Genomic DNA, 20,933 nt, shown 5'->3' with positions numbered 1-20,933 from the left:
GGGCGGATGAAATAGGAACCGGCAGCTCCCTGGTCACGTGAGCAAGGGCGGGCTAAAAACACTAAACCCGCCCACCGAGGGAGGCACGGCCGTCCGATTGGAGAAGCCCAGGGGGAGGGCCCGGCTGCTGCTCCCCGATAGGACGAGGCAAGTGCCTCGCAGGTCAAAGGGCAGTTTACCTCAGCCGACTCACGTTACCGGCTAAGGTCTGCGTAGGGGTTTATTATTTATTGCAATTGTTATTAAATCGAAATATAGCCTAGGAGTTTTCCCATGAATCCCGCTGCCGCCGTCCCAGGCGCGCAGAGCCGAGCATGCGCCGTGGCGGGGTCTGCGTCGACGACGACGACGACGACGAGTTCGGCGCCTCCAGCGCGGTCTCTCTTCAGGCACGTGCATTTCGAGAACCTGGTGGCCGGGCTAAGCGGCGGCGTCATCTCCACGCTGGTGCTGCACCCGCTCGACCTGGTGAAGATCCGCTTCGCAGGTGAGGCGCTCCGTCTTCCTTCCCGCCCTCCTTCCCTGCGCCGCACCGATGGTCGCTGACGTCATCGGCCGTACCAACGGTCACGACGCCCACCGTCCGTGACGTCATCGGCCGGCCCGACGGCCGGGGACCCTCCCCCACAATTCCTCCGGGCGCGACGTGGCAGCTCCGTTTCCCGCCAATAGAGGGCATCGATTTGCACGTGCTAGTTTGTACACTACGCGTAACAATTTATAGAAATAGTTAGCGTAGTTTAAAATAGAAATTGCCGGGGATGATTTAACTCTGGCAACGAGGAGGCTTTTAAGGGTACTCAGCAGATTACACGTGGAATCCCTCTTCAGATATTCCCATTAAATGAGTTAGGGCAGAGTGTCTGCTTTTCAAGTGGGTCATTCCATTTCCAACCCACATGGAAATAATAACAATAGGTCATTGGATTCGCCATATTCGTAGCAAGTGCAGCGTCTATAGCTAATTAACTTTTTCACTCTCAAAAGATCTTCTTGCAGTGCCTCACTTTTGCATACTGTGTTGTTCACTTAGCTCATTCTGAAATGCACTTTCTTCAGACTAATCTCCCGTTGTTTTTTGTGCAGTGAGTGACGGCTTGGAGCTGAGACCGAAATACAATGGTATCCTGCACTGCCTGACAACTGTCTGGAAGCATGAAGGTTTACGTGGCTTGTATCAAGGGGTCACGCCAAACATGTGGGGCGCTGGTGCCTCTTGGGGCCTCTACTTTTTCTTGTAAGTTTAAACTACTTTCCATTGTTCTGGTCAATATTTGAAAGACTAATACTGAATATTTGAAAGACTAATCTTGAAGGACCTTTGTACCAGAGGCTGCAGTTCACTGGAGAGTTTTTGAGCTAGACAGGTAGAGCAAGCAATGTAAATTTGGCTGGGACAAGGAATACCAGTGTGGCATTTTAATTTAACCCTAATTGAATGAAATGAAGTAGTGCACACTATGTCATAAGTATCTTATCCCTACAGTTAATAATGAGGGAAGCTGGGCATCTGCTATTAAGTTCGCTGGGCCTAGGGTCAAGTCTGAAGATTGCACTGAGCTAATCTTCTAATTATCAACAGCTTTTACTTGTGTGACTTCTGTTGCTCACTTCTGTTGCTCTGGATTACTGTTCGCCAGCCACAGCCAAATCTTATTACAATCACACCTAGAGGCCATGAGGTTCTTGTCTGGTTTATTTATTTATTTATTTATTTGCTGTTGTTTATAGTATAGGAGTTTGGTATAATAAAGGCTACATTAATATTTGAAACTTTGGAATATTGCTTCCTTCTTAGCATGTTTGCAGGTTTTTACAGGTCCAGTTGCAAAATGAGCAATCTCTTAGTCACCATTGAATTCTAGTATTAACTGAATATGAGCTGTTAGCAAGGAGGGGGAAGCAGCATGATTGCTTACAGATATAGCTTTTTCTTTCACAACCTTTGTAAACCTTTTATTTACATCAACATACAAATACACAGACACACGCACATGTATGGTATAGCTAATAGCCTAATATTTAAATGCTTTATATTTCAATTATAGTTGTAAAGCTCATTTTTTAAAAAACCCTCGAAGTAATATTAATTTATGTATCGAATACTATGATTGAATTCCAAATAACCAAACTTCTAGTTCCATATATCCATGGGACTTTGGACTCTAGCCCTCTCGGAAAGTTTTAAAAGCAGTTTGTGATATGGTATACATAACACCTGCTGTTCAAAGAAGAATGGGGAAGAGCTGCTACTTACTGATGTGTGCCCATGGGCTTGCAAAGTACATGCTTCTAGCCTACACATTTTATATACATTGTAGATAAGCATGTGTCATTTTTGTTAGTTCAAATGTTTATGTGTTACTTTGTGTGTTGATACGCAGAATGTATTTCACATATTGGTAAAACAACTAATCAGCTTTAACCTTATCCCAACATTTCACTCTGCAGCTATAATGCCATTAAAGCCTACAAGACAGAGGATAAGCTGGAAAGTCTTGGACCAACTGAACACTTAGTGTCAGCTGCTGAGGCAGGTGAGGAAAATAAAAGTGGGATTAGCGAATACTTCCAGCTTTTCCATATACTGTATTTTGTTGTTGATGGTGATCAATATATAGGGAAGAGGTTGACAACTTCTTTAAAGCTGGGGGCACATTGGCAAACCAGAGACATTGGGGAGCATGTACTGCAACCATGCACACGCGTGCATTGGAACTGTTCCTCTGCACAAACACACTGCCTCCTGTTAGACAGGCTTTAAAAAGTGTTTTTGCTTTTTTAAAAGCCTAATGGAGTGTGCGTGTGTATGGGGGGGGGCATACAGCTGGGGAAGCAAGAGTTAACCTGCAGTCTCCAGGAATATAACTCCCCTCCACAACACCTAGGGTGATTCCAGAGCACTTAGGGTACAGCTGGAAAGGGAAGAGTTGACCCTTTTTCCACCCCATCCAAATTGTTCCTCCTGTGTTCTAATTAGGTTTGCAAGCAGTCTTCTGTTTTAGCCAACCGTAAACCCACCCACACCCAAAAGCTCTTAGTGCTGGAGTTGGGCTTTTAAAAATTATTCCATGGCTTACAGTAGCAGACTTTTTTCAACCCTAATTTCAGCAAGGGAATCTTACAGGCACCAAGCAAGATGTCTACAGGCTCATGTGTTTCAGTGGGTGCTGTGTTGGTAAGCCATGATATAGGGAGTCAAACAAAAGCATTTGGTAGAGTGCACACTGTGCAAATACCCTGTACTATTGGTCCATTTCTTTAGCAGAATATACTTTTTATCTGCTGCTCTGGATAAGTGCAGAACAACTGCTAAATCAACCTGGAATGTTAAATGCCAGCATAAAACTTCATTGGCATTAGAAATTTCCAGGTTTGTGTAGGAGTGCCTATGTGTTGAGGGGATGTTGTTGAAATCCTGTTTTTGCACAATGCTAAAGTGTTGACATTAAAATAACTGTCGGCTCTCCATCTGATCATAGGAGCAATGACTCTGTGCATTACAAACCCAATCTGGGTAACAAAGACTCGGCTTGTGTTGCAGTACGAAGCTGGTGTTGACTCATCAAAGAGGCAGTACAAAGGGATGCTTGATGCCCTTACCAAAATATACAAGTATGAAGGTATACGTGGCCTATATAAGGTAAGATAAGTCAAAGCCAGGAGTTCTGGTATTTGATATGGGTATGACAGTATTTTACCACTGTGTCCAAAATCAGTGAATGGTTATTACATGAGTTTCACTGGAATAAAGTTGCCAGTGGGCTTTATTATCATTATTATTATCATTATCCTCCCTCTGCCTCTTTAGCATTTTCAGTTCTCTTCTCACAGAGCCATACTTCAGATAGTGGGAATTTTGTGAGGAGTTCAGTCTAAACCGAGTCAGGATCTGTCCTTCCAGTGAGCACTCAGTATTTGGGCCAGTATGCCTGAGTTAATAGATGTTCTGTAGTGGGAGAACCAGTAGGGAGGAACAGATGGGTAGAAGGAAAAGACATACTTGTGAGTAGACTGAATAGAAAGTAGTTTTTGTCAGTTCATGATGCTGCAAAGTGAGGGGCTTCTGATCTGGCAGAACTGGGAGCCCTGCCCTCTTGCTAGATCAGTGGACTGTCTTTAGAGGATGAGGTCTTCCTGACCACAGACGACTGGTCCACAGACATCACCAAACTGGAACTGCATAGTAAAAAACAAAACTCCAAGAGACCCAGGAATGAGGCTCCTCCATGGGGCTTTGGATCCAGTTAGCACCCCCCCCTCCTCAAAATGCCCCCTTTCTGCGCTTTCTGAACTGAACAGGTGGGAGCAGCTGCCTATTAGCTGCCTGGGCCTTCTCCCTCTGCGGGTGAAAATCACTGTGCTTTCTTAGATCTCCTAGCCGTTGACTTGGAATGATTTTTGAGAAGTTAAAAGTTGAATTACAATAAAGTATTTATAGTGTGTGTAAAAAAAAGGCTATATAAATATGTATAAGATACTCAAGACACACAATAACTATTGCAATAACAATAGACAGATTAACAGGCTTTGAGATAGTAGTCCTTAATTTGTGTCTGAGCTTCATAAAATTCCTACATTTATTATTTTATAAAAAATTTACATGGTTTGATTGTAAAAAAAATAATAATAATCCTCAGAGAGGTTTACAAAAAGATAAGGCAGTAAAATTAAGAAGGATTTACAACCATACTTAAAAACATACAAAAGTTAAAATACTAAAACAGATTAAAATTACCTCAACTTTTTAAGCATCTGGGTAGGTTTGTCTAAAGAAGAATGTTTTTAGCAGGCACTGAAAAGAGTCCAATGAAGATTCCTGCTTGTTACCAATAGCCAGGAAATTCCAAACTAGGTGTTGCCACACTAAAATACTGAATTCTTACAAACTTAGAATGACTATTATGTGGCACCTGTAGTAGTGCCAATTCCGTCTAACAAAATGTTTGAGTGGCACATGTAGGGTGAAGCCATCTCGTCGATAAACTGGTGCCAAGTTATTAAGGGCTTTGGATTACTAATAGTAACGCCTTCAGCCTGGCCTGGTAGCAAATCAGCAGCCAGTGCAGGTCTCTGAGCACAAGTGTTATATGCTGACAAGGCCTCACTCCTGTCAGCAATCTTGCTGTAGCATTCTGCACTAACAGCAGCTTCCAGCTCAAGCTCGAGGGAAGCCACACATAAAGCTCATTGCAGTAATCCAGTCTTGAAGTAACCAATGCATGAACTACTGTTGGAAGGTTTTTCTGGTCTAGAAATTGCTGCAGCTGTCACACCAGTAGCAGTTGGTAAAAGACACTTCTAGTCACAAAGGCTACCTGAGCCTGCAGTGACAGAACCGGATCCAGAAGTATCCCCAAACTGTGAACCTGCTCCTTCAGGGGGAGTGCAACCCCATCCAGGGTAGACAACTACAGTGGTACCTCGGGTTAAGTACTTAATTTGTTCCGGAGGTCCATTGTTAACCTGAAACTGTTCTTAACCTGAAGCACCACTTTCGCTAATGGGGCCTCCTGCTGCCGCCGCGCCGCCGGAGCACGATTTCTGTTGTCATCCTGAAGCAAAGTTCTTCACCCGAGGTACTATTTCTGGGTTAGCAGAGTCTGTAACCTGAAGCGTCTGTAACCCAAGGTACCACTGTAACTAATTTCTAAGGCACAGGAACTACTCACCCACAGTGCCTCCATCTTGCCAGGATTAAAGCTCAGCTGTTTTATCTTTTCTTTCTTTCTTTCTTTCTTTCTTTTGAAAACTGGTTTCCATATATTTTCTTCTCTTACGTGCATATTTTTCTGTGTTTGGCCATTTCAACCAGTTTCCACATTCTGGCATTATAAACTTATAACTGTAAAGTTATATTGCATTGTTTATATACATTTTGTGTCATAGGTTGCTCAGCTTTTCATATGAAACTGCATTTTAAATTGTCTGAAAAACTCTGTTCAGGGCTTTGTACCTGGTCTGTTCGGAACATCACATGGAGCACTTCAATTCATGGCATATGAAGAACTGAAATCAAAATACAATAGACATCGAAACAGGCGATCGGATTTGAAATTGGTAAGACATCCTGTGAAATGGAAGTATCTAGTTAGAATTTAAACTTAGTACTACTAACACTTGTATACTTTAATGATAGAAATAAGCAGTGTAAAATGTGAAATTTTGTTTTTTGTTCTTTTAGTGAATTTGTTAGGAGCTAATATTGATACCATTTTGTTTTTAGAGCACTTTAGAATATATCACAATGGCAGCACTGTCGAAAATTTTTGCAGTTTCAACTACATATCCCTATCAGGTTGTGAGAGCACGTCTCCAGGATCAGCACAACAGATATTCTGGATTGGTCGATGTCATCCGTAGGACATGGAGGTAGGCCTGGAGATGAAAAGCTGGTGTGAAAGGGCTTCCTTTGTTATCACTGATGTACTTGGCATTCTTAAAGACATCAAGCTTTCAACTTTTCCTCTCTGTGTTTCCTCTCTCTGTTATATCAGCTGGGTGACTTTATAATTATTTGAGAGAAGTTCAAAACAAGCATGAATGGGTTTGTGAGAGCAGTAGAGAAACTAAAGCAGCAATCCTAAGCACATTTGCTGAGATTAAGCCCCATTGAGTTCATTGAGTAAATCTGATTTGGAATGCACTGTAAAAGTAGTGAAGTATAAACAGGTAGGGATATTCAACTAAGTCGTACTCAGATTAAAATTTATTGAGTTTCATTGTTGATTTTCCCAGCCCCATTTTTAACGGCTTTCCCTGGCAGGTTGCATCATCACTCTTACCTGTGGGTTAAAGCCTCAGCGCCTAGGACTTGCTGATCGAAAGGTCGGCGGTTCGAATCCCTGCGGCGGGGTGAGCTCCCGCTGCTCGGTCCCAGCGCCTGCCAACCTAGCAGTTCGAAAGCACCTCCGGGTGCAAGTAGATAAATAGGGACTGCTTACCAGCGGGAAGGTAAACGGCGTTTCCGTGTGCGGCTCTGGCTCGCCAGAGCAGCGATGTCACGCTGGCCACGTGACCCGGAAGTGTCTCCGGACAGCGCTGGCCCCTGGCCTCTTAAGTGAGATGGGCGCACAACCCTAGAGTCTGTCAAGACTGGCCCGTACGGGCAGGGGTACCTTTACCTTTACCTTATGGATAGGCAACTGTTCCATCATTCCTCCACCTCCTGCTATAACAAGCAGGTCTCCAGTACTATCCCACAACAAATTGGGTGGAGGGTTAACAGAAGGACTGTGGAGATATGATTTACATGTTTCCAAAAAAATAGAGGAGAAAATCACCTATCACATAAAGTCACAATACCCTAGATATATTGAGAAGTGTTGTACAAGGTGAAATAGGCCATGTGTGATCTTTTGTCGGGTTATGTGCCAGAAAGGCTTAGCCATGAAACCTAACAGCAGAGGTTTTCCACAAAAAGCAAAAACAGACAAGTGCTCTAGCAGAAAAGATGTGGTGTCAGCATGCTCAAATCAGAAGTGAAATGCCTGTTAAGAAATCACTTGAGAACAATAACTTTGTATTGTTAGCCAGGTGTAATCTTGCTAAAGTCAGTATGGCAATTTGTGGACAGTCTCTCTGTTTTCTAGGCATCCAAGGCGATCGTAACACTTCTCTGTGCAAATAAGCTTTCAGTGTTATTTCAGTATGGACTTTCAGTGCTTTCCTGAATTAGGTATTGCTCTAGAAATTCAGTTTTCATGTTTCAAGATGGGCTTTGTAGAAGTGTCACCTAAAAGATCAATTTAGAATAAAAATGTGTGGATAATTATTTATCTATTATGGGTTGCATCCAGACAAGTCAAACTCAAAACAGACCCATTGAAATCAATGGACCTATTCTGAATATCACTTAGTTGGATTCAGACCTGCTTTTATACCTTGCCTTTCTTTCTATCGCTGATACTCAAGACCGCAATAATTAAATATAATAAGAACAATAAAATCAGAATAATGTAATTTAAAGTTAATAGGCTGAATGATTTCCCCCTATAAAATATGTATGGAAGTTGCAAGTAAATTCTTTCTGCTTCTCCCTAGGAAAGAAGGAGTTCATGGATTTTACAAAGGAATTATACCTAATGTTCTCAGAGTCACTCCTGCATGCTGTATTACCTTCGTAGTATATGAAAAAGTATCCCAGTTGTTGCTTAGCCTGAAGAATGGTAACTAAATATTGGTGATTGCTTCAGGAAAGGACATCATCACCTTTTGGCTCTGCAGCAAGACAGCTGTCTGGTTTATTTTTCTGGTACTCACAGAAGATGGAAACTAGAACTCATTTTGTTCTACTAGATAAATCTTTTCTTTATTGAATCTTCAATCTTTGCCAGGAATATTACCTCATCTGAACATTCTGGATGAGAAAATAGATGCAAAATGTGGTTTTAAAATTTTGTTCTAGAGTGAATTGTTCTCTCTATATGAACAGCAGTGGACTCTTAATGTACAGTGGTGGGTCTCTGGTGTAAAAAATATTAGATGGAATAAATTCCCCAACAATGTTTCAGATTATTGCATATCAGTCTCTACTTGATACCTCACCAATAAATTGTGCATGTATTTATCCACAATGAATTCAGCTTTCCAAATTCTTTTATTCTCCAACTAGCAGGGATCAGTGTAATTTGAGAAGCTTCTGGATTCAGTAGTATAGAACTGGAAAAACATGTTAGTTTTGAATGCATAATATGTCTCTCAGCACGCTGCAAAATGGGGAAAGTGCTAAAGTACTATGTTGTCTTTAAAGCAAAAATTTATTGTGTCGCCTTGCTGGTATCAATGTTATATTTTGTATCTGAATACATGTAACTTTTCTTTACAGCTTTTGAAATAGAATGTTAGAGTTCAAGCGTGTAGCCTGATCTAACGCAGGCCCAGCATCAAAACTTGTCATGGTCAGGCACCTCCAACCAGAACCCTACAACAAAGCACTGTGGAAGGGCCCCATCACTGCTGGAAAGCTGTTGGATGGGCAATGAGAAGCAGTTGCTTTTGCCACCACTCCAGACTCCCCTTATCCATTATTCACCATCCAGCAGCCATTTCACCAGTCTTCTTGCTGCTGCTGTATTGCTCCTTGCCAAACCTACCCAGCCTCTTCTGGGCAAAACGTTCCAGAATCAGCAAAGTCCCTGCTGCTCTGCTTAATTCCAGTCTCTGGCTGCAGTGGATGCTCTTTTGGTCCTGTGGCTGAGCAGGCTTATATACGCATTCCCAATTCCCCTTATTGCTCAAACCTTACGGAAGCTTCAGAATGAGAAAGCACAGTTGATTCTGGTGGCTTTATTTTGGCCTTGCCTTCCGTGGATTTTGGAACTCCTTCACCTGTTTATATCAGCCCCATGGCCTGGATCCAGAGTGGTTGAAGCTGTTGATGTGGTTCTTGAGCAGCAAAGTCCAAAGAAATCTGGATTATCTTCAGATATTATTGATACCATCATGGCATGCTGCAGATCATCTAATGTAAGAATCTTCCAATACACTTGAAAAGCGTTTGCCCACTGCTGCACTACCAAGAGCACATGTTCCTGCAAGAATGTGCTTGACTTTCTTCAGAAGGGTTTGCAGATGAGGCCGACAGTAAACATCCTACGTAGACAAGTCTCAGGCACTTCTTCGGTGTTGTCTCTTCATTCTTCGGTGTTGTTTGGATCTCAGTGCTTAGTATAGTTTGCATTAGCTGGCGGTCATCTAATGACATTTTCTAAGTAGACTCATTAAAATCTATGGGCTCTTAACTATTCTAATGGATCAACTGAGTATGACTCACTGGATATCACCCATTGATCATAGAGTTCTGCATGCCATTACTAAGAGAAACTGAATTTTTAACGTGCAAATAGAAGGGCAAATTCTGTTTGATAACAAAAATTAAAATTCCTTTCATTTGGCTATTTCTAAAAGATTGTCTTTATTAACAAATGTAAGAATTGTCTACAAATTGTACAAAAGTAGTACATAAATCCAGAAAGTGTAGAAACCCATAAACTATACTTTAAAAAAAGATAAATCCTTTGGTTACAGATATTTTCTGTAGAACAAGCTTGTGCGTTATAGTCAAGTACTTTGATAACATAGAAAACTATAGATTTAAAGCATGGAGTTAATATGTAAGGTATGAAATATAAGTGGTCAAAGGGGGGAGAGAATCTTTGAAAGAGCTCTATTTTGGCAGTTCTTCTATAATGATGCGGGAGACTGAGTTCCATCCAGTGGAAGCATCTCCAGGTGGGTAATCGGAACAAGTACCAACCCAAACAGCAATATCCACCAGGCCAGCGCTGATCCCTTCACATAGCCCTTCCACTGTATGAAAGACAAAAAGCATAGTGGTTTCGCCCAAAATAGAGGGATTGAACCTGTGCCCACCAGGCACTGTTTCATTCACCTCCCATCATCCCTCTATTACTTTCAAAAATTAATAATGTTCATTATTTTCAATGGTTCTACTCTGTGGAGGACTAGCATTGGATGCACCCCTGCATGTCCACACAGAATTGCATGGAAATAATAAAAAGTTTTAGGGGATGTTTGCAACAGTACAACTAATAGGCAGGGAGTTTCAAAGGACAGACATCTTTAAAAAGAGAAGAGCCACTTTTGATGCTGATTCCTGTAGTTCATGTGTATTTCTTTTATTAACTGTCACCAGGAGGAATCAAGACCCCTTATAACTCATAAATCTTTTTTGCTTGGTTATTTTACTTAACATGCTGTTATTTTCTGCCTTATACACATCGTGACTATATTTTGCTTTGTATCTGGTGACCAGTACCCAGTATTTGTATTGTTTCATGTTATTCTTAACAAAATTTATATTATAGACATAAAAAAGAGGAGAACCATTCATTGCGATTTGGGAAGAAACGGCCCCGTGCTTAGGTTTTGGTTTTGTTTGTTAAAAAAAAAATCTCCATCAACTAATGATAGTTGTCAGTAAACAAAATCAATATTCTGTGAGAAGGTGCTCTCATTTTAATGGAAACTTTAACAATGTTCAGTTGTCTACTCATACTCTGTGTGTCTGAGCAAATTTAAAGGACAATAATTGGGTTTAGTTTCTGACCTTTGCATTCTGGAACAAATGTTTTTCTGCTATAACATCCTACAATTCAGGGAAGAAGCTGAATGGATCAGCCATCACTAGCAGTTTGCTGTGGGGCAACATTAATGGCTTTTTCTGTCTACCTTCCTTCCAGATGCAGGGCTACCAGGTGGTGTCTAGAGTTGGGCTCTAGTAGCTGCATGTATATCTCTATACTTTCTTTTTTGGTGATCACTCATAGACAAGTAAGTTTGTCTTCCATAAACACTGTTTTAACAGTGAGTTCATAAATGATTGTGGAGGCCAATTCTGGATCCACACATCCTTCCATAGTAGGGACATAGGTTTCTGGGCCGTAACTGAGCATGGTTAGGGTTTGGCAAGCGTGCCTTCCTCTTAGCACGTTTCTCCCTTTCGTCCTGAGTTTGAGTGTCTTCAAAGCACATGGCACCTTTGGTAAAGGCTGTTCTCCAAATGGAGCGCTCACAGGCCAGTGTTTATATCTCTATGCTTTCTAGCTTATAACTGGGTGGGCTGGTCTAAGCCTGGAGGAGCTTTGATTTTCATCTGTCTGATCCTAAACCTTAGTTCTTTATCACCAGAAAGGAAAACTCTGATCAGTGGCGTAGCGTGGGGGGTGCAGGGGGTGCCAGCCGCACCGGGCGCAACATTTTGGGGGGCGCACTCGCAGCTCTCTGCCCCTACCTGGCTCACTCCCGCTTGCAGCGGCAGCAGCAGCAGCCTGGTGAATAGGGGGCGTGCAGGGCGCACGGAGTGGCAAAGGCGAAGGAGACGAGACAGAGGCTGCGGGCTGGCGGAGGAACAGGAGAGATTCAGATTGCAAGCAAGCCGGGACGCTTCGTCGGCTTGGGGAAAGCCCTGCGGGGGCCAAGGGCACGCGCCTCGCTTTGCTGGGCGCAGAGGTGGGGAGGGAAGAATCTCCACCCCCTCTCTCTCCAAAGGGGATTTACGCCGGCTGAGCTGGGTTTCACCTCCTCCGCCACCGCCTGGGGACAGCTCCTCGGAGAAGAAGGACATTGGGGAGCGCAGAGAGGAATCGGGGGGCCGCAGCTCCAGCCATCGCCCATCGCCAGCAGTGTCCGTGCCTCCTTCGGGGGGCTCCTTAAGGAATCCGGGCAGCAGGATCTTGGAGGCGCTTTGCCTGCGAGGCAGCTGCCCACCACTCCCGGGGCCAGCCCGGGCAGCCAAGTGAGACCCCTGCTTCTTCAGAAATTTCTCCAAAGGCTTCATCCCGCCGACGGCAGTGGGGGCAGTGGGGGCACCCAGGGGCTCAGCTGGGCCCCAGGACGAGGGGTGATCCAATGTGCCCTTTTCAGCTTAGGCCAAAATTGGGGATCAGGGGCGGCGCACTCTGCGTGCCTGCGGCGGGGGTGGAGAGACGTGCGATCAGAGAGTCATGGCTATGCCAGATGTTGGAGGCGGGCGAAGATCTGGCCAAGAAGGTGGCAGGGAGCTGCCTCTTTGGAGAAGGGAAACGTGTCCGGCGTTGGGGAGGGGGGGTGGAGCGGGGGCGCTGCTCTGGCCAACCTTACCGTGCGCGGGGTCCTGCTTGACTCTCCCTGCAGGGGGAGTGACCAGAGGCGCCTCCGATGGCTTCGCGTCCTGACGCCCTCCTGAAGTGGTAGGCGGCGAGAGGCAGACAGGTGGACTGCCGTCTACTCTTTGGCTGCGCCAGAAACGTGGCGAGCGGGTGCAACATCTGGGGGTTAGGGTTAGGGTGCGCAAATCCACGGGTTAGGGGGCGCAAATTACTTGCCTTGCCCCGGGTGCTGACAACCCACGCTACGCCACTGACTCTGATGTACCTATTACCTTATTATTGTGTTTATTTGCTACAGGGAACCAGGCAAGTAACGCAATCTGCATCTCACATGTGCCCAGAATTTTTACAGTGAAATTATTGTTGGTCTCACAAGATTATCTTGATACGTACCTGAAGAAGTGCGGTGTATGTTAATGGTGGAATTTAATTCCGGACTTCCTTGATCTAAATAAATTATAGCTTCAATGGGAAGTGGCCCAGAGCATTCAGCTCCATTAAATGTAAAATACCATCTCTGGCAACAAGCGTTTCTGCATTTGAGTCTAAGTGATCCACTGAAGAGTACTCTTAAAGCACTGTTGCTGCGCATCTTTGTGAATGTGCACTCCTATTACAAAACAAGAATAAGTTGTGTGTTTAAGTGGTTGATTATTTATTGACTTGTCATTTAAAAAGAAATAGTTACTACCTTAAAGGGACAGCTGCCTCAAAAAAGCTTATGCCATAATAATTTGGTTAGTCTTTAAAGTGCAACGGACTCCTGGTCATTTCTTACAGAGTTAGCCATATAGCATCCCTTCTCCAGCAATCCTCTGCGTCCTCTGCTCTAGATGTTTAGACTTAAATCCTAATACTAGAGCTTGCTTACAGTATCTTTCATCAATCATTTGAGATGCCTCAGTGGTCCTCCTTAAGTGGACCTCTGATTGTTGACTGCAGTAGGCCCTAGCTGCTAGGAATAAGGAAGCCAAAGCGATAAGGAAAAGAATTATCACCACATCTTTGTACCCTCACCCACCTCTTTTGCTGTAATATACATTATAAATGCAATGGTATTTGCTTACTGCAATTTTTCCAAGGTCTATGCCATAGTTCAGAGCACTCCATGAACACTGTTTGTAGTTGGGTGTCCAAGACTCCTCAAAGCTTTCTCTCATGCATTCTCCTTTTTCTCCTTTTAGTCCATCTCGACCCGGGATCCCAGGTGTTCCAGGAATTCCATTGACACCAGGGTTTCCATCTCTTCCAGGAACACCATTAGGTCCTTGCAAACACATCCCATTATACTGAAAATCAAAATTATTCCCATTTTATAGACACGTTGGTTTTATATACATAGTTGTTTGAGTTTGAAACAGTCAACCAATAGCCACATTGGTTATTACATTTCGTTGTTGCAAAGGAACCATTTTTCTCCCCCGCCTTGTCTCTCATACACACACATAAACCAGGCATTGCTTTCCCCAATAGACATATTACTTAAAGAAATGTGGTGAGTTACAGCCACAGCCTACCAAGGCCAGCTCTGCTTCTGTGTCCAACGTGGCAGTGAATGGCTTGAGTGAGGAAGAATGTTTTAAGAAACCCACTAACCATTTCCCTAAATATTCATGCTCAGTGAGTAATAACAAAGAGCGGAGGAGATCAGTCAGATTACTCATCCTCTGCAGCCATAATGTCCCACCACAGCAGATTACACAGCTGTCTCTTTTGCAACCCTGCAGGCAGCTGTGTTTTACGTTAGCAGAGAGAAAGGCTGTGTGCATTGCCAGTTTAACACACAGGTAGGCCAAAGCTGGTTTGGGGGGAAATGCATAAAAATACAGTGTTTCATAAGAAACAACAGGCTAGATAGCATCAGGTGTACACCGCTTCCCAAATGAGAGGTGGAAGCACACTGGATGAGGAATAAACATCTGCATGTTTAAGTACACAACCCTTGAGATCTCAAGTTGTAACAATGAGCACAGCACAGCTCCCATTCCACCCCATCTACAGACTTTAAGATTACTTTCCATCAGACAAGCTTTATTTAAACATGATGCCAGGTAAACAATAAGGATTTATCTACATAGTGTTGTTTGAACCTGGCATCACATGATGTATGCAACATTAGCATCCTGTTGCAGTATGGCCCCTGCTAGATTGTGCCTCCCTTGCACACTATTTGTTATTTTCTTACCAAACCCAGAACTGCTTAATGTCAGCAACATTAAGCCTCGTGTGCTTTTGGATGTGACGGACAGAAAACCCAGGTTAAATTAGAAACGAAACACATGCACTGGTAAATTATTCTAATTGCGCACCATCATATCTAAATGTGGCTTTAGAGCCATTCAACATTCAGAAGGATCTTTGCAAGTTTTCAGAAACTAGTAGAATTCTGGATGCGGACTGCATCTTCCGCCCAGCTGCGTTTGATAATAATGCTCCTTCATTTGTTCCCTCCCCACATCCTCTCCTTTCCCAGTATTGTGTCTGTCAGGTTTGTTTTCTTAATCTTATTCAGCATTGGGGGCTTGGCTTATTCTTATCTCCTTACACATCGTTGTTGCCAGCATGGTGCAGAGAGCAGACCCATCAACCAGGACCTGGGAGACCAGGGCTCAAATCCCCAGTCAGCCAAGAAGCTTACCGAGTGTCCTGGAGCCAGTCAGCCACCTAACCTACCTCGCAGGGTTGTTGAGAGGGTGACCTGGAGAATGCAAGGTAGAACCAGGTAGGCCACCTTGAGTTCTTTGGAGGAGACCACACTGCAGTCCCCTGTGCTCCTGAACTCCCCCCATCAGTTGATGCTGGGCTATTTTAGCCTGATCTAGCCAGGCTGCTACTTCTTATGATGGGATAGAAATGAGTAAGACGGGAAGTGGCATGCCAAGATGCAGGTGGCGCTGTGGTCTAAACCACACAGCCTAGGGTTTGCCGATAAGAAGGTGGGTGGTTCGAATCCCAGCAGAAGGGTGAGCTCCCGTTGCTCGGTCCCTGCTCCTGCCAACCTAGCAGTTCAAAAGCATGTCAAAGTGCAAGTAGATAAATAGGTACCGCTCCGACGGGAAGGTAAACGGCATTTCCGTGCGCTGCTCTGGTTCACCAGAAGCAGCTTAGTCATGCTGGCCACATGACCCAGAAGCTGTCTGCGGACAAACGCCGGCTCCCTCGGCCAGTAAAGCAAGATGAGCGCTGCAACCCCAGAGTTGTCTGCGACTGGACTTAACAGTCAGGGGTCCCTTTACCTTTACCAGCCAGGCTGCTGCTTCTTATGGTGGGATATAAATGAGTAAGACGGGAAGTGGCACGCCAAGAAGAGGGCTAAGCAGGAGGTCTCCATGAGGGGTGTACCTAGGGGTTGGAAAGGTTGCCCCCCAAGGGTGCCAGCCCAGGTAGAGGAGCCAACTCCTAGGCCCCCCCCCAGTTGATGGACAAGGCCATTCAAATGATGTGTGTGTGACGCATCTTTGATCAATTATGTGGGGCGGGGCTTATCTGCCCCTCTCCATATTTTATTCAATGTTGACACCCTTGGTCCCAGTGGGCGCCAAAATGGTGCCTCTCCACTCTGGCTTGGAATGGCAGAGAGCCCAGCTCCTTGGCCAGGGTGCAAGGGAACCTAAGGCACGCCTCTGCCCCCATCCCATGCAATGGGCGCGCCCTCTCGGGATCGCCGCTTGCCTCCATGCCACCCACGACCCAGCCCAGCCCGAGACCCTGCGCAGCTCTCCGGGGCTCGCGGCGCCCTTGCTGCGCACTCACCACGTCCACCACCTCCCTCTGGCGAAGCGCCTTCTGCTTGCCTTTGGGGGTCTCGGCCAGGCCGGCCGGGGGGCTCGCCGACAGCACCCCCAGCAGCAGCAGCAGCAGCAGCGCCGCAAAGGAGGCGACCAGCGAAGGCGGACAGGGCGGCAGGAGCTTCATGGCGCTGGCGGAGCGAGGCGCGGATGAATCAGGCAGTGTCTGCGCCGCGCATAAGCGAGCCTTTCAGTCCCTCCTGGGGGGGGGGGCGGCCAGGAATGCGCAGCCCGCAGCAGCAGCGTCCGCCCGGCTAAGCGGAGGGGGAGAGGGAGAGGGGTGGGCGGAGAAGGCAGGGGGTCTCCCCCCCCCAGCCACGTGCGGACGGAGGCAGGAAAAGGGGATGGGGTGGGATGGAGGGAGCGCGCCGCACAGTCGAGGGGAGAAGGCAACTTCTGCGCCTCTCGACAGCGGCGCCGCTTTCCCGGCGCTGGCAAAGACTGGCCGCTGGGGGGCGCCCGGCTCGACTGCCCCGCCGCCGGATCTCCCTCCTCGCCCCAGAGCCGTCTGCTTGGATGCAAGCCAGGCGAGGAAAACGCAGCCGCTTCTTTGTCCGGAATCCGCCTGCGGAGAGAGAGAGGGCTTGCATTTCCAGATGCAACGCTCTTGGCTTTGCGGGATGCGCGAGAGGAGCCCGGCCCACGCAGGCTTCCTTAGCACGAAAGAGAGAGTTGCCTGCTGATATCCCCCTTTGCATTACCAACAGATAACCATTACAAAGGGAGGGTGGTGGTGGAATGTTTTGATTTCTCCATTGCTATAAATACTCACATGCAATACATTGCCTTGTGGTTGGCGTTTTTGTTGGTGGCTGCACAGAGTGAGGATGCAGTGTTAAAAGTTGGTGCAAACGAAATCCCTGATCTGGACTTTGTGTAGAGTAGACATTGGGCTGTAGCTCCCTCCTTCCATTTACCGGTATTCTGTAATCACCAGGTTGGGCACTGCTTTCCTTCTGGGTGAAGACAGAGGCAAAGTGGGTGTTGAAAAGTTCCCTCTTCTCTGTAACCCAATAGCATTTCTCAGTCTTCTCAATAGACCTTTTGTTGTTGTTGTTTAGTCGTGTCCAACTCTTCGTGACCCCCTGGACCAGAGCACGCCAGGCACTTCTGTCTTCCACTGCCTCCCGCAGTTTGGTCAAACTCATGCTGGTAGCTTTGAGAACACCATCCAACCATCTCGTCCTCTGTCGTCCCTTTCTCCTTGGGCCCTCCATTTCCCAACATCAGGGTCTTTTCCAGGGAGTCTTCTCTTCTCATGAGGTGGCCAAAGTATTGGAGCCTCAGCTTCCGGATCTGTCCTTCCAGTGAGCACTCAGGGCTTATTTCCTTAAGAATGGATAGGTTTGATCTTCTAGCAGTCCATGGGACTCTCAAGAGTCTCCTCCAGCACCATAATTCAAAAGCAACCTACTATTTGCTTATTCTTCCTCTTGCCTCAAACATAGCTGAAAATAAACTTAAAAATTATTCTCTTGCAAGCCTGAGTTTATCCAAGCTTTGGCCCTCCTTCTCCGTGGAGCTGTCGACTACTCTTCCATCATGATTTCTCCTTTCTTCCCTTTCTTGTGCATTCTCTTCTTATATCTCAGCTCATCTGTAAGCTCCTTATGCAGCCACACTGATATCTTTTAAGTGTCTCCTTACTTTTCCATCAGCATTTGCGCCTTCAACACCTCACCTTTAAGAATAAGATGGCTTCCACCGTACAAAAGTCAAAATCAGCAGAACTGGCAAAGGGCAAAATCATAGAGCAGGAAGAAACAAATGTCAGACAAAAAAGTACTTCTTCATATAACATACAGTTAAACAACGGAACTCACTCCCACAAGATGTAGTGATGGGGACCAACTTGGATGGCTTAAAATGAGGGTTGGACAAATTCATGGAATGGTTACGTGTCATGTACTACATCCACATTTGGAGGAATCATGCTGGAGTTGTTTGAATATTTATCTTTTCCATTGGAAGGTTACACTTCCTCTGCAGCTATTTTAAGACACGAAGCTACAACAATATCTAACGGCAATTATTTCTGACAATTATTTTCTCGTACAGTATTTAGATATGGATGTGGGACCAAAGAGGTAGCCAAAAGACAGTTCCATTCCCTCCACAACTAACTCCAGCCAAAACCAGCCCTGCTCTGAATCACCACCTCATGCCTAGTTAGGAAACCAGCACTGAGTTAGGAACCCTGACCAAATAATGAAGTAACTTGGCCACTTTGGGGGTTGTAGATTCTACGACTCTTTATCACTGCTTTGATGGCAATCCCCACACACTCCTACTTTTTGTTACAATTGTTAAAATGGCCAATATGTATATATATATATACTGTCATTTGTGAGCTCTCTGGCATTACTCCAGTTAATTGCTGGCAAATGCCCGTGGTTCTGAGTCAGAGACAAGGCATTTAATTGCTTGCGAGGAAGCTGAACTTCACTGTACACATTTATCTTTGTTACTGAGAAGGCTTGCTGGGACCTGCCCACTTGCCATTAAAGCCACTGACACAATCCATCTGGAAATATTTAAACCCTATGCACATAAATGCATAGTGCATGACTTACAAGGGAAATGCCCTGCAGCTTCAATCTATAGAAACTGTTTTACCAAACACTGTAGTGGAACACACATATGCATACACATATAAACATTTGTATAAAGAAAGGTAGGCTGTGATTCATCTCTATGTGTATCTTAACAAGCTTTGTTCCTGACTCCAGGGACGTCTGTATTGCTTATTTGTATTATTTTCCATTAAAATGTTTATATTCAGCTTTCCCATCTGAACAGTGGGGCACTCAGCTAAACAAATTAAAAAATGCAATTTTGAATTGCAGTTTTGAACATTAATCTGGGTAAATCAGTCATACCCAGAATGAGTTCCCATAGCATGTAAACCATGGTTCGTCATTACATTATAAATGGGCCTAATTACAATTCAGTATGATATTAGGATTCAATAGGATATTAGAAGTCTTTCTGCAAACGATTCAAGGTGCACATCACTGTTATTCAGTTACCATAAAATCACACAACAGCTGCTTTTAGGAATTATGATTTGAACTGTACACATACAGGCTCCAACCTTACTTACAGTGATTCCCCTCACTTATAGTACTGTCATAGGCCAGATCAGCTTCTTTTCAGCTTCAACCTCCAGCAAGTTATTAGTTCTAAGAAGCCCAGCTGTAGAGAACAGACATGCATCAGTACGTCAATGTTTGCATAAATGCTGGAAGTTGGTTTCCTTTACATTTCTATATTGACTTAGGCAAGAAGAAGAAAAATGTTGCTCTCTCCTCTTCCATGGGTATATCAAATTAACAAAGCTCAAACAGTGTTAAGTACAGATCAGAAATCCCATTATGTACAGAATTACCCTCACCCAAAAAGATTCGGATTAATAAGGTGGAAGATTCTTATGAGTACCCAGCTTTCTTGCATTTCAAAAAGTATAAGAAAACAGGAACAGAATCATAATGAAGAGAAACAAAAATGCAATAGGAGGATTTCACACCATAAAGCTCCTGTAAGCCATGTTGCATTTGATGCCAAATTCTCACTTTTGTTGTGTGGGGTTTTGCATGTGAATACTGCATGTGAATACTGGCAAGAGTTTTGCTCAAACAAAAAGCAGCCAAGCTTCTTCAAAGCACCACTGAGCACAGCACCCAGTGGCAGCTGATGGATGCTCAGTTTTCCTGTGATGTGGCATTTTAATGAGATGCTCCAGTGAGAGTGGGTGGTCAGACTTCAAAGAGAAATCTTATGCTGCATCCCATTTGGCCGCTTCACTTTCACTGTTTTGCAGAAAGCTAAGCTTATCTCTCTCATTCTGCTGAAGCAGCTGAATTGGAAGGAAAGTCTAGATGAAACTTCATACCGCTGGCTGAAAGATTCTGGGTGGAGGGGGAAAGGGGGGCCCTGCACTTTGCTTTGAAACAGGTCACAACATTTCAAACAGAAGCACAACCAACATCCTCTGCTGCCTCCTGCTCTTTGCTGGTGGCTACGGTTATGTTTTAAAGAGGTGCTGCAAAGAAGAAACATTATAATTATTTCTCTTACCAGAAGATGTTTACACAGACTTGAAATACCAACAAACATGGGGCTGTAGCCAACAAAATCACTGTGTGCACAGAAGAACTTCTGTGAGTGCGGCCGAACTTCCCTTCCTTCTTCCCCCTCACTCTGCCGCAATGCCCACAAATCTGCTTGGGGAGGGGAGAGGTTGAGGGGGAACCCAGAGCAGATTTGGGGGCAGTGGGTGGGGGAGGTAATAGAAATTCGATTGCATTCACACAAGTCGTTCCCTGAACCCATCGATTCAGTGGGATACAACCCATGGTTTACTGGTGGTATTTTTCTGGTTTGAACTTTGCATAGCACTATCATTATGGAAAGCTTGTTGAATACAGCATCTTACAGCAATGAATAAAGCAAATTCAGTATTATAAAGTTCAGTGCACTTTGAGTGCTAAGAATCCTAATGCAATTTTATCAGTATACAAAAGTTCATTTGGGG

At 44.8% G+C, this 20,933-nt stretch overlaps 2 protein-coding genes across 2 annotated transcripts; one reads left to right on the top strand and one right to left on the bottom strand.

Moving 5' to 3' along the window:
* Positions 1 to 273: 273 nt before the first annotated feature.
* Positions 274 to 8,580, top strand: SLC25A32 (solute carrier family 25 member 32; the record flags this gene model as incomplete). Its single annotated transcript, XM_079984473.1, has 7 exons — positions 274 to 487; positions 1,087 to 1,237; positions 2,452 to 2,537; positions 3,483 to 3,643; positions 5,947 to 6,060; positions 6,227 to 6,372; positions 8,044 to 8,580. 7 exons carry the CDS (start codon positions 274 to 276, stop codon positions 8,174 to 8,176), a joined length of 1,005 nt encoding a protein of 334 aa, XP_079840599.1. The 3' UTR covers positions 8,177 to 8,580.
* A 1,425-nt stretch (positions 8,581 to 10,005) lies between these two features.
* CTHRC1 (collagen triple helix repeat containing 1) lies at positions 10,006 to 16,590 on the bottom strand. The gene is made up of 4 exons (XM_079984523.1): positions 16,365 to 16,590; positions 13,679 to 13,900; positions 13,005 to 13,221; positions 10,006 to 10,311 (listed from the first exon to the last, which is right to left on the bottom strand). The coding sequence occupies exons 1-4, from the start codon at positions 16,524 to 16,526 to the stop codon at positions 10,169 to 10,171; spliced, it is 744 nt and encodes a 247-aa protein (XP_079840649.1). The 5' UTR covers positions 16,527 to 16,590; the 3' UTR covers positions 10,006 to 10,168.
* Between the last annotated feature and the right edge of the window lie 4,343 nt (positions 16,591 to 20,933).

Source organism: Podarcis cretensis, assembly GCF_951804945.1.
Source record: "Podarcis cretensis genome assembly, chromosome: 7".
NCBI lineage: Eukaryota > Metazoa > Chordata > Lepidosauria > Squamata > Lacertidae > Podarcis > Podarcis cretensis.
The sequence above is the reverse complement of the archived record's forward strand: the minus strand, read 5'-3'. Positions and strand labels throughout refer to the sequence as shown.

Bases quoted from the DNA above. Each gene is read 5' to 3' on its own strand.
- CTHRC1 (XM_079984523.1), bottom strand. From the start codon at position 16,526: ATGAAGCTCCTGCCGCCCTGTCCGCCTTCGCTGGTCGCCTCCTTTGCG. The intron at 13,222-13,678 runs GTAAGCAAATAC...GTTTTGTAATAG, and splicing joins TAGACCTTGGAAAAATTGCA to GAGTGCACATTCACAAAGAT. The intron at 10,312-13,004 runs GTACGTATCAAG...TCTTTCATACAG, and splicing joins CATACACCGCACTTCTTCAG to TGGAAGGGCTATGTGAAGGG.